The sequence below is a fragment of the Pristis pectinata genome, chromosome 4, assembly GCF_009764475.1.
Source record: "Pristis pectinata isolate sPriPec2 chromosome 4, sPriPec2.1.pri, whole genome shotgun sequence".
Taxonomy (NCBI): Eukaryota; Metazoa; Chordata; class Chondrichthyes; order Rhinopristiformes; family Pristidae; genus Pristis; species Pristis pectinata.
This window is the reverse complement of record NC_067408.1, coordinates 97,778,743-97,791,878: the sequence shown is the minus strand read 5'-3', so window position 1 is coordinate 97,791,878 and position 13,136 is coordinate 97,778,743. Positions and strand designations below refer to the sequence as shown.

Sequence of the window (13,136 nt, the reverse complement as noted above, 5' to 3'; positions counted from 1 at the left end):
ACATGCACTCAGGGAAGTAAGGACTTTTCTACAATGGGTGACAGCATAGTGAACTTAATCCTGTCTCACTCAACATTTGAACATTCATGTGGGGGTTAACTCATCCAAAGGTTGGAACAGGGAATGCAATTATTTAAATAAATGATCCCCATAGCATTGCTATTGTCTGGATTTTGAGATTTATGAGCCTGTGCAACCTGGAAGGAATGGACATAAAGGCAATTGCAATCTCAATCTTTCTTAATGTAGAATGCAAAAGTACTTTTTTAAAAAAGTTTTTTTAAAAAAATAATTAAAATAGCACATTAGAGTTTAACATAAGCAAAAAATGCACATACAGCAACTCTGTCAATCAGAAAATATACAATATTACTTAGAAATAAACTATGATATGAAATGAAAGATTAAGTAACTTTTACAAGTGTATTAGTTGGGCTGCAACTGATTATCAAAACTAACAATACAAATATTAATCTAAGGAATATTTCTTCCCATTGTAGAAAGGCTTACCTGAACTAGGTGCACCTAATTGCTTTACTGCTGTCATTCCTTTAATATTAGTCATTCCTGGTAACTGAAAGAAATACAAATTACCATGAGTTGGCTTTCTTTGTTTTCAGATTCTGCTAGTAATTTTAGTCAACATATACAAATGACATTAGGAAAATGCATTAAAGAAATTTAAATGGATTTTGTGGACAAAGGCATCTTAAAGCCAGGCTCACGATTTAATTCCCTTCCAATATTCCATTTTTATTTAACATGATACACTTAAAATTTTTTGTAAGTGGAATGCTGAATGTAAGTAAAAGACTTTAAAAGTTAAAGTAAAACAAAGTCTGAACAGGAGATGAATTAAAATTGAAAGTAAAATGGAGAATAGCAGAAAAGTAGGAATAAAAGGTCCTGCTGGAAGTAGGCATGGACTGTTTCACTTTCAGATGAGTTGTGAATGGAATTGAACAATTGAATCAGCTATCAGCTCCACTTCTGACCCTTATGATAGAGGAAAGTCATTGATTATGATCTCTGAAGGAAGATGCTTTTACTGATATAGAACTACAACTAATTGGATATTACTTGTTTCTTTTTGTCTTAGTTTCTTCATACTATATTGTTCTATATTCTCATCCTACTGGAAGGTTAGCTTCATTATTATTAGGTAGTCTAGAATGGGTTCTCAATTACGTGAATGTGAAATGAGCAGGAATATGCCCATGTTGCTTAGTTCTCTGATTAACAAAGTACCAAGAATCCACGTTATTAATTAAGGAATAATTCTGACAATCGCAACATTGGATTGCTTCCTGTACCCTAATTTCTTTGTAATGGATTACTAAATTACATTGCTTTGACTTCACAAAAAAAGGATATTATGCTGGAAATGTAATTACAGTTAATGAGAACTGAAAGTAAAAAAAAGGTTGACCACATTGATGCCACCTTTGTCAGGGAATGAAGATCAGCTTGGGTATATTTACCCCTACTTTTTATAATACCCAGAGACAAAAGGTAGTTGGTAGCTCTATCCAGTGCAAATGTCAAGCAACAACTGCTGCTGGAGACATTCAAAAACAATCCAAGTTGATGAGACTATTCACAGCTGCAGGTAATCAAACAGTTGCAGGTGGCAAGTTGACAACATAGCATATTGCAATGTGTAATCTGATCTGTTATTCAATGTGCTTAAGTGGATGAGTTTGGTTAAATCAGTTTGCAGCTTGATTCCAGATTAAATAGGATAGATAACCGTGGATCTGATTTGAAAAACAAATTATACAGAATTAACACAGATGACTATACATTCAACAATGAAAAAAAACTTAAATTAGAAATTTTAAAAATGATCCTGTATACTTGTTATCTCTTTTTCTATCATTGGTAAAGTATTGGAAAAGAGGTAAACAATTCAGCTTATGAATTTGAAGATTCAGATTTCATTATTTAGCTTGGCTTCAATTCCTTACTGTGGTACATGAGAGAGTTCAGCTTTATAAGATCCTAACATTGTTAGTGAACTGTGTGCAGCTATCTGCAGCCTTCAGTGATGTAGACCATAGCCTCTAATGACCACTGATATGTTTAGTGAGAGTATGAATTAAAAGTATTGGCAGGGCACAAATCTATTGCAAACAGATCCACTCCAGATGTAGCAAAAGTTCACATTCATTGACATAGCCACTGCAGATCAATCTACTTCCATGTTCCTTTGCAAACAATGATCTATTATTTTACTTCAGTTCTGCTTCACTCCACTAAACGTCTAAGCTGGCTTCCACTTTCAACTCGCCACTTCAAGGCCCTTAATCAACTTTTGTTTTACAACAGATCCACACTAAGAGAAAGGGCCACACAATAAACATCCTTCCAATTGCCCAGAAGAGGCATTACTGTCCAAGTATAGGTATCAGTTCATTGTATGTTAATTGATGCAGGAGATGGGGCTAGTCCCAAGTCAGATATTTCACTGTGGCAAGGGACTGCCCACCCCTAATTTCCTGTGTCATGTGCTACTGACCCACTACCTTCGTTTGCCTGTCATCGCAAGAACAGCATCCAGCAGGAATGTGTTCCTTTAATTCCAGAACATCCAACAATGGAACTTCAAGACCTATTACCACCCCCAACTACCCCAAGTCCTAAATCCATTGCACTTTCTGCAAATGAAGCAAAGACAGAGTGATCAATCGTCACCTATATAATTTAAGTATTACTGTTTGGTAGTCAATGACTTTGTGTGATGAACCAAATTACATGTAGCCATGCCAATCAGTCACTCGTGACGATCCACCACTAATCCATAAATTATCCATAAAAGTATCAATGCACCTTCCAGATGTGAAGCTGATATGTCAGAATGAAGAAGAATAAAAAGCATACAAAACTAATGGAGCAACAGCAGAGGACGACAAATGTACATCCAGTGCGCTAGCCATGAGCATTTATTAGTGCAGAACCTCGGAGAGAAGAAATTATCCAAATGTAAACAATCTCAAAGACATTTCTTTCTTGTCAGGAAAACTTTGGCGCAAGAGCTCTTCAGCTGCCTCCTCTGCACTGTTAGATAGTGAAAGACATTAGGGGGCCTCTTGCCCAGCGGAAACAGCTGTAAAATAAATGACTAGAAAATCTGTTGTAATGATTCTGATTCACATAAATGTTGGCCAGGATATGGAGTCAACTCCATTGCCCTTTATTGAAAAGTGAATTTAGGTCTGCCTAAATTGGCCTCATTTTTGCTTCTCATCTGAAAGATAGCACCTCTGAAAATGAAATACTTACTCCACATTATACTGAACCATCAGACCAGATTAGACACTCAAGTCTCAGGGCACCACCACTGAGCCAAGGCTGACAACAGTAATGACTGATGTCAGAAAACATGTAAACCCAGCCACACACATCAAATGTTATACAAATTCCTCAATTTGAACAAGCTGTGCACTTCAATCAAGATTTGTGGGGAATCCATTCATAAAGTAATCTGCTGGTGACTCTGCATTAGGTATACACAAAAAACAGCAATTATAGTACATCCTGGATAGATTGGCAGCAAGAGTGAAGAACTGCTGGCTGGCTGTCAATTTCTTTGAGGCGGTTTTTTGATGTGCCTCAGGATGTTACACAGCATTTATGGCACAATATCAAGGTAAGTTGTTGTTGTTACATCAATATAAAATTACTAGGTACCTGAATATCCAAGAGGTTCTGATTCTGTTATCACCTGATGCTTAATGCATATGTTAATTTATTTCCTCTCATGCTGCCCATGATCAGTGCAAAGCAAAATATAAAGTTTTTTTTAAACATATCTCTGCCATCTTTTTATTGTTACTTCTTTCTTTCCTTAAGTTGTTGTAGTTTTGCTTTTGTTACCATCCTCTTCTGCTTCACTGAATTATCTTTTCAATGAGTGATGCCAGGTTGCATGATGATATGACAGGATGGAGGCAGCATTAGCTATGGCTACATTGGGGTTGCATGGAAAGCACTCTTCTTAAAATGACCATGCAAAGCAAAGAAAGATTGCCAGAATATCCGTAGATAAGAAGGTAGTAAAGGTAATGCATGGGATGAAAATTATTTAAGGAGAAAATATTAAAAAGGCTGTCTATGCTTAACATAAACAAGTAACCAGTTCTGAATGAGATGCATCCTGGATTACATCCTAGAAGAGACACTTGACCGTAAATGTACATAAATTCATGAAGGTAGAATGGCATGTTGAAAGAGTACAGCACATAGGATCCTGGAATTCATACAAAGAAGTTAGAATATGAAGAGTAGCTATTGGATTAGTAACCCAGAGATCCAAGTTCAAAATTCATCAGAATACCTATGGAATTTAAATCCAGTTAATAACCTTGAATTAAGCCATATTTTAAACCCATAATTTATAAATGGATTAAGTGTATCACATTGATATTTAGTAACTTCATCTTTGAATACAGGATGAGTAAATTATGAACATAATCTATACTCCTTAAGTTAAAAATCAATGAGTACTTCAAACTTCCACAAAATGATCTGAAAAATTCCTTCTCTCTAACACAAAGCTATTATGAAAGTGTCAACATGTACATTCAATGTCAGTTATATATGTAAGTGGCATGAAAAAAATTCCCATTCTAACTATATTCCGTTAGTGTTATGAAGGAAAGCAATATTGTAAAGTAATATTTATGAATCAGTATACTCCCACATATTAGGTACTTGATGACTGTTTAAGAGCCTTTTACTCCCTGCAGCTTTTATCAAGATGCTGGCTTTATCTTGTTTAGTTGCACTAATGTGCAACTGATATATTCTAAAAACACTGAATACATCAACTGGAAGTATTTAAACCTGAAACATTAACTTTTTTTTCCCCCACAGATACTGGCTGACCTAAAATAGTAAACTGAATGAAGGAATTACATAAATATCTGACAGAGAAACCTATTTGTTAGTGAAATTAAAAAAATAAAATACCGGAAAGACTCAGTAGGTCAAGGCAGCATCTGTAGAGAGAAAAACAGTATTTAACATTTCATTTCAATGCCTTTCTCTTTTCACTGATGTTGCCCAACCTGCTGAATACTTCCAGAAAATGTTTCCTAGCAGATAGTTTTGTTTTGCTTTTCAATTGATAATGAGTCTTTTTCAGTTACAGATGAGAGAATCCAAAAGATTCCCTGAATAGGACCACATGAATCCAAGTCTAAATCATCTGAATTTGGCTAACATTCAGATTTTTGAGATCTATTCCGAACTGAACTAACTTGAAACATATCAGATTCAGAATCAGTTCCAAGTTCATTAAACTGTCCTGGAAATAAGCAGATAACAAAGCATTTGATTTTTAAAAAATGAAATTGATAATAAACAATTAGATCTAAATATGATTGAAAGTAGCAAGGACGGTTGAGAAAATGGTTACAAATATACAAGGGGTCCTGGACTTTATAAATAGAGGCACAGATTGCAAGAACAAGGAAACCCAACAAAACACTGGTTGATACACAAGTTCTGGATACCACACATACTTTAGAGGATAGACAAGAGATTTACCAAAGTGAGTCCAGGGATAAGAGATTTCAGGTTAAATGGATAGAATGGAGAAGCTGGCATTGTTCTCTTTGGAACAGAATAGGTTGTGAAGGATCAGCTGGAAGTATTTAAAATCATAAAGTGTACAGTCAGAATATACCAACTGGTGGAAAGGTGAAGAACTAGGGGACCTAAAATCAAGGTAATTTGCAAAAAAATAAGTGAAATGAGGAAAAATATTTTTTACACTGTGAGTGATTGGTGTCTGGAATGCACTGCCAGATGAAGCAGTGGAACAGGATTCAACTGCAATATTTGAAAGGAAGTTGAATAAGGAAAGAATTTGCAGGGATTTGGGGAAGTGGGACTAGCTAAATTGCCCTCACATAGAGCTAGCATGGAGTCAGTTGACTTAATGGTCTCCTTCCATGCTGTCACCATTCAGTCATTCTGTGAAATGTGACATACTTCAGCTCATATTATCATTCAATTATCCAAGTATATTGGGACATACATTATTGCTGGCTAAACAGGAACAATTGCTTATCTGATATCAAGTCTATTCTTTTAAAATGTTTAGTCACTGCAGAACAAGAGCAAAATGATCTTCACTCTCACAGTGTGGCAAATAAACGGGCTGTCCCCAACTCTTAGGCAAAGTTCTCTAAGGCAGTCCTCATCTCTTTACCACTGTAATAAGAAATAGTGTTCTGTGGTCAGTTTAATTCACATCTATCACACCATTCAATGCATTTCAAAATGGTCAGTCGCTGAGATCCCACTTTCAAAGGTAAATGTGGTGCAACTTGGACAGCAACATTCTGGATTTTTGAGTATAATCAGAAGCTTCTCATCCATTATCAGTTTATCACTTGTGTATAAACAATACTGTGCCCAATTTCGATTTCACTTCGATTCCTCCCACTTTCTACAAATCAAAGGTGTAGCTATGGGCACTCACACGGGCCCCAGCTACGCCTGTCTTTTCGTTGGCTACATGGAACAATCCTTGTTCCAAACCTACACTGCCACCACTCTCCAACTCTTTCTCCACTCCATCAGTGACTGCATTGGTGTTGCTTCTTGCTGCAATTTTATCACCTCTGTTAATAACTTCCACCCTGCGCTCAAATTTACTTGGATCATTTCTAACACTTCTCGCCACCTCATCTCTCCTGCAAGGACACCATCCCTTTTTTCTCAGTTTCTCCATTTCTGCTATATCTGTTCTCAAGATAAGGCTTTCCTTTCCAGCACTTCCAAAATATCCTCCTTTTACAGAAATATGGCTTTCCCTCTCGCATAGTCAATGGAGCCCTCACTTGTATTTCCTCCATTTCCCAAATGACTGCTCTCAACCCACTCCCCCAACCCCCCGCAGATAGAACAGAGTTCCCTTGGTCCTCACCCTTTCATATCACCAGTCTTGGCATCCAGCACATCATCCTTCGCCGTTTCTGCCAGCTACCAACGGTATCCCACCATAGTCACATCTACCCCTCTCCCTCCTTTTCTGCTTTCCAGAGGGACCATTCTCTCCATGACTCCCTGGTCCATTCAACCACCACCACCCCCCCCCCCCACCTTTCTTTCTTATTGCACAGTTAGATACAATAGGGACATTTAAGAGACTCTTAAATAGGCACATGGATGTAAGGAAAATGGAAGGTTAAGGACTGTGTAGGAGGGAAGGGTTAGATTGATCATGGAGTAAGTTTACATAGGTTGGCACAACATCGAGGGCTGAAGGCTACTACCTCCCCCCACCTGGCTCCATCTGTCCATCCCTCCCTTATCTGGTTCCACTTATCTTCCAGCCTCTGGCTCCACCTTCCCCTTCTCCCTACCCCACCTCACCTGGTTCTATCTATGATCTACCAGCCCCCCATCTTGCCCCTCCCTCTCCCCAATAGTCAGCAGAAGCTTGAGTAGGTGTATAGAGAAGTTGCTCATTGTTGTAAGAATAATAGGGTTGTATTAATGGGAGATTTTAACTTCCCCTGGTATTGACTGGACTACCCAGAATGTTAAGGGCCTGGATAGGGTGAAATTTGTGAAATGTGTCCAGGAAAGTTACCTGAGTCAATACATAGAGGGCCCTACTTGAGAGGGTGCAATATTGGACCTTCTCTTGGGGAACAAAGTAGGGCAGGAGGTGGTAGTCAGGGAGCACTTTGGCTCCAGTGACCATAATTTTATTAGTTTTAAGATAATGTTGGAAAAGGATAGGACAGGTTAGGGTTCTAAACTGGAGTAGGGCTAATTTTGGGGGAATTAGGCAGGATCTGGCAGAGGTCAATTGAGTGAGCCTGTATGAAGCGAAGGGAATGAACGGCAAGTGGAAGGCTTTGAAGAGTGTGATATCAAGGGTCCAGGAGCAGTATGTTCCTGTTAGGGTGAACGGTAAACCTGACAAGTTTAGGGAACCTTGGCTGATAAGAGAAATTGAGGCTCTCCAAGAAATAGGAAGTATACATTGTGTTTAGGAGGTCAGGGACCAGTGAATCCCTTGATGACTAAAAAGATTCAGAATACACTTGAGGGAAATCAGGAGGGCAAAGAGGGTATGAGATGGATCTGGCAGGTAAGGTGAAGGAAAATCCCAAGAGGTTCTATAGCTGAGTAAAAGGGTAGCCAGGGAGAGAGTAGGTCCCCCTTAGAGATCAGCAGGGCCATCTATGTCTTGAGCTGCATAAACAGATGGGATTTTTAACAAATCTTTCTCAACGTTTACTGAAGAGAAAATCATAGTTGCTCAAGAGATAGGAGAAACCATAGAAAAGTACAGCTCAATACAGGCCCTTCGGCCCACCATGTTGTGCCGACCTTTAAACCACACCTAAGACTATCTAACCCCTTCTTCCCACATATCCTCCTGTTTTAAATTCCTCCATATGCTAATCTAACAATCTCTTGAATTTGACCAACGTACCTGCCTCCACCACCACCCCAGGCAGCCTATTCCATGCTCCCCCTGATATCTCCCTTGAACCTCCCATCCATTACTTTAAAGCCTTGCCCTCTTGTATTGAGCATTGGTGCCCTGGGAAAGAGGCGCTGGCTGTCTACTCTATCTATTCCTCTTAATATTTTGTATACCTCTATCATGTCTCCCCTCATCCTCCTTCTCTCCAAAGAGTAAAGCCCTAGCTCCCTTACTCTCTCCTCATAATCCATACTCTCTAAACTAGGCAGCATCCTGGTAAATCTCCTCTGCACCCTTTCCAATGCTTCCACATCCTTCCTATAATGAGGCGACCAGAACTGGACACAGTACTCTAAGGGTGGTCTAACCAGAGTTTTGTAGAGCTGCATCATTACCTCGCGGCTCTTAAACTCGATCCCACGACTTATGAATGCTAACATCCCATAGGCTTTCTTAACTACCCTATCCACCTGTGAGGCAACTTTCAGGGATCTGTGGATATGAGCCCCTAGATCCCTCTGCTCCTCCACACTACCCAGAATCCTGCCATTAAACTTGTACTCCGCCTTGGAGTTTGTCCTTCCAAAGTGTACCACCTCACACTTCTCTGGATTGAATTCCATCTGCTACTTCTCAGCCCAGCTCTGCATCCTATCAATATCCCTCCGCAATCTTCAACAGTCCTCCACACTATCCACAACACCACCGACCTTTGTGTCGTCTGCAAACTTGCTAACCCACCCCTCTACCCTCTCATCCAGATCATTAATAAAAATCACGAAAAGTAGAGGTCCCAGAACCGATGCTTGTGGGACACCGCTAGTCACAGCCCTCCAATCTGAATGCACTCCCTCCACCACAACCCTCTGCTTTCTACAGGCAAGCCAATTTTGAATCCACACGGCCAAGCCTCCCTGGATCCCATGCCCTCTGACCTTCTGAAGAAGCCTACCATGTGGAACCTTACTAAAATCCATGTAGACCACATCTACTGCACTACCCTCATCAATCTTCCTGGTCACCTCCTCAAAGAATCCTATCAGGCTTGACACATAATCTTCCCTTCACAAAGCGATGCTGGCTGTCCCTGATCAGACCATGAATCTCTAAATAACCATAGATCCTATCTCTAAGAATCTTTTCCAACAGCTTGCCTACCACAGACATAAGGCTCACTGGTCTGTAATTCCCAGGACTATCCCTACTTCCTTTTTTGAATAAGGGGACAACATTTGCCACCCTCCAATCCTCCGGTACCATTCCCGTGGACAACGAGGACTCAAAGATCCTCACCAAAGGTTCAGCAATCTCCTCCTTCACCTCGCAGAGCAGCCTGGGGAATATTCCGTCAGGCCCCAGGGACTTACCTGTCCTAATATTTTCTAACAGCTCCAACACATCCTCTTTCTTGCTATCTACATGCTCCAGAACATTAACATTACCAACACTGTCCTCAGCGTCATCAAGGCCCCTCTCCTTGATGAATACTGAAGAGATGTATTCATTGAGGACCTCACCCACTTCTACAGCCTCCAGGCACATCTTCCCATCTTTGTTTCTAATCAGTCCTACCTTCACTCTCGTCATCCTTCTGATCTTCACATAAGTGAAAAAAGCCTTGGGATTTTCCTTAACCCTACTTACCAAGGCCTTTTCATGTCCCCTTCTTGCTCTCCTCAGCCCCTTCTTAAGTTCCTTCCTTGCTACCTCAAGAGACCTATCTGATCTTTGCTTCCCAAACCTTATGTATGCTGCCTTCTTCTTCCTAACTAGTTGTTCCACCTCTCTTGTCACCCATGGTTCCTTCACCCTGCCATTCCCTCTCTGCCTCACTGGGACAAATTTATCCCTAACATCCTGCAAGAGATCCCTGAACAACGACCACATCCCCATAATACATTTCCCTTCAAAAATGTCAAGCCAATTTACTCTCGCAAGTTCTAGCCTTACAGCCTCATAACTTGCCCTTCCCCAATTAAATATCTTCCTGTCCTCTTTGCTCCTATCCTTGTCCATGACAATGCTAAAGGTTAGGGAGTGGTGGTCACTGCCCCCAAGTGCTCACTCACTGAGAGATCTGTCACCTGACCCGGTTCATTACCTAATACTAGATCTAATATGGCATTCCCTCTAGTCGGCCTGTAACATACTGTGACAAGAATCTGTCCTGGACACACTTAGTGAAGATGTTTTGGAGAAACTAGTGGAGATGTTTTGGAGAACATTCATATTACCAGGGAGGAGGTATTTGCAAGCCTTACAATGCATTAAGGTGGATAAATCCCCAGGACCTGACCAAGTGCATTCTAGGAATTTGCGGGAGGCTAAAGGAGAAATAGAGGTCCTTGCAGAGATTTTTGCTTCATCATTAGCCACTGGTGAAATTCCTGAAGACTGGAAGGTGGCTAATGTTCTGTTTAAGAAAAGTAGCAAGGCCAAGCCAGGGAACTACAGGCTGGTCAGCCTGTTGTCAGTAATGGGGAAGTTACTGGAGAGAATTCTGAGGGACAGGATTGACCAGCGTTTGAATAGACAGTCTGATTAAGGAGTCAGCATGTGGAATGTCATACTTGACAAACCACCGTACTTGACAAACCTTTTAGAGTTTTTTTTGAAGAGGTAACCAAAAAAGGTCGATGAGAGTAGGGCAATTGATGTTGTCTATTTGGACTTTAGCAAGTCTTCAAGATCCTGCACGGTAGAGTGATCTGGAGAGGTTGGGTCCCATGGAATACAGGGAGAGCTAGTTAGGCAGATTCAAAATTGGCTTGGAGGTAGGAAGCAGAGGGTGGTGGTTGAAGGTTGTTTCTCAGATTGGAGGCTGGTGATTGGTGGTGTGCCATAGGGGTCACTGTTAGAACCCTTGTTATTTGTTATAAATGATTTGGATGTGACTGTACAAGGCTTGATTAGTAAGTTTGTGGATGACAAAATTAGGTGGTGTTGATAGTGAAGAAGGTTATCATAGATTATAGGGGGATCTTGATCAGTTGGGGAAGTGTGCTGAGTGGCAGCAAGTCGATTTCAATACAAATGTGAGGTGATGCATTTTGGAAAGTGAAACCAGTGTTGGACTTGTACTATGAATGGTAGGCTACTAGGGAGTGTAATTGAACAGAGGGACCTAGGAGTACAAGTGCATAGTTCATTGAAAGCACCATCACAGGTAGGTGATGGTGTTTAGCACACTGGCCTTCATCAGTCAGGGTAGCTGTTGGTGAGAACACACTTGGAGTACTGTGTACAGCTTTTGTCACCATTATAGGAAAGACATGGTTAAACTGGAAAGAGTGCAGAAAAGATTTACGAGGATGTTACCAGGACTAGAGGGCCTGAGTTATAGGGAGAAGTTGGCCAGGTTATGTTTTTATTCCTCGGAGTGTAGGAGAATGAAGGGTGATCTTAGAGGTTTATAAAATTGAGGGGCATAGATAAGGTGGATTGTAGCAGTCTTTTCCCCAGGGTAGAGGGGCCCAAAACTAAGGGGCATAGATTTGGGGTGAGAGGGGAAAGATTTAAAAGGGATTTGAGGGGCAATTTTTCATGCAGAGGGTGGTGAGTATATGGAACAAGCTGCCAGAGGCAGGTAGAATAATATCATTTAAGAAGCACTTGGATAGTACATGGAGGGATGGGGCTTACGGATATGGGCTGAATGCAAGAAATTAGGACAAGATGGGTGGGCACCATGGTTGGCATAGACTTGTTAGACCAAAGGGCCTGTCTCCATGCTATATGGCTCTATGACTGACTTTTTTTTAAATATACTGCCCATCTTCCATCTACGCACACAGTCCTGATTCAGGGTCCTTACCCAAAATGTCAACAACCCCTTTGTCTCCAAAGATGCTGCTTGACGCACTGAGTTCCTCTAGCAGTTTGTTTTTTGCTCCAGATTCTAGCACCTGCTGTCTCTTTTGTCAATGTGCACAATTAGCTGTATTTTGTAATAAATAGCAAAATGTGAGCCATATTCAGCTGACCTTCCAGTTAAAACTAAAGGATGTGAATGATCAGAATTATGCTTTGCAAGGAATGTTAAACCAAGGTCTTATGTGCCAACCCTATGCATCTGGTGGTTGCCTGAAATTTCTGTACCATTTACTATTAGCCTTATTTTTTGACAGCAAATATTAGCCCAGTTATTAGGTTATGTCACTACTCATTTTTGTAGTAACTCCAAAAATGCAAAGAGTACTAAGATGTCTCCAGATCCTTAATGTTCGAATACAGACCCATAAAAGTATTGCTGCTGAGAATTCTCTGGCAACAGGTAGTTTGCATCAGCCTTCTTTCAAGCCAGCAAAGATATTCGATATCTTCAAAATGTGTTAAGCAGATGTCTTGCAATGCAGAGGTTAGTGCTGAAACTAGGCCAGGTGGCACAATACATAACTCTCCATTCACAGCTATGAATGACAAGTCAACTTTTAAGTCAACTTTACAATTTTACACAATTCTATAATTAGTTATGTTCCAATTTATTATATTCACTTTCATTCTAATTATTTATATAGATACCTAGTCTCAAATTTCTCTCACTGTTCTAATAACAAATTATTTTTAAGTCCTTTTCAAGGCTTCGTTTATATCTTCTTGGCCAGTTCCATTAATGTGTCCTGATCTGTTCTCCTACTAGACTTTGCATTCATTCAGTTTTCTTCCAGAAATCTTTACTTAA

The 13,136-nt window shown here is 40.2% G+C and overlaps 1 protein-coding gene across 3 annotated transcripts in view; it reads right to left on the bottom strand.

The window, feature by feature from the left end:
• LOC127569467 (target of Nesh-SH3-like) overlaps nt 1-13,136 on the bottom strand; it is a 232,237-nt gene that overhangs the window by 160,295 nt on the left and 58,806 nt on the right. For all 3 annotated transcript variants that reach the window (XM_052014150.1, XM_052014151.1, XM_052014152.1), the window contains exon 7: nt 511-574. In XM_052014150.1, the coding sequence (XP_051870110.1) occupies nt 511-574 (64 nt within the window). The remainder of the gene's footprint in view (nt 1-510; nt 575-13,136) is intronic.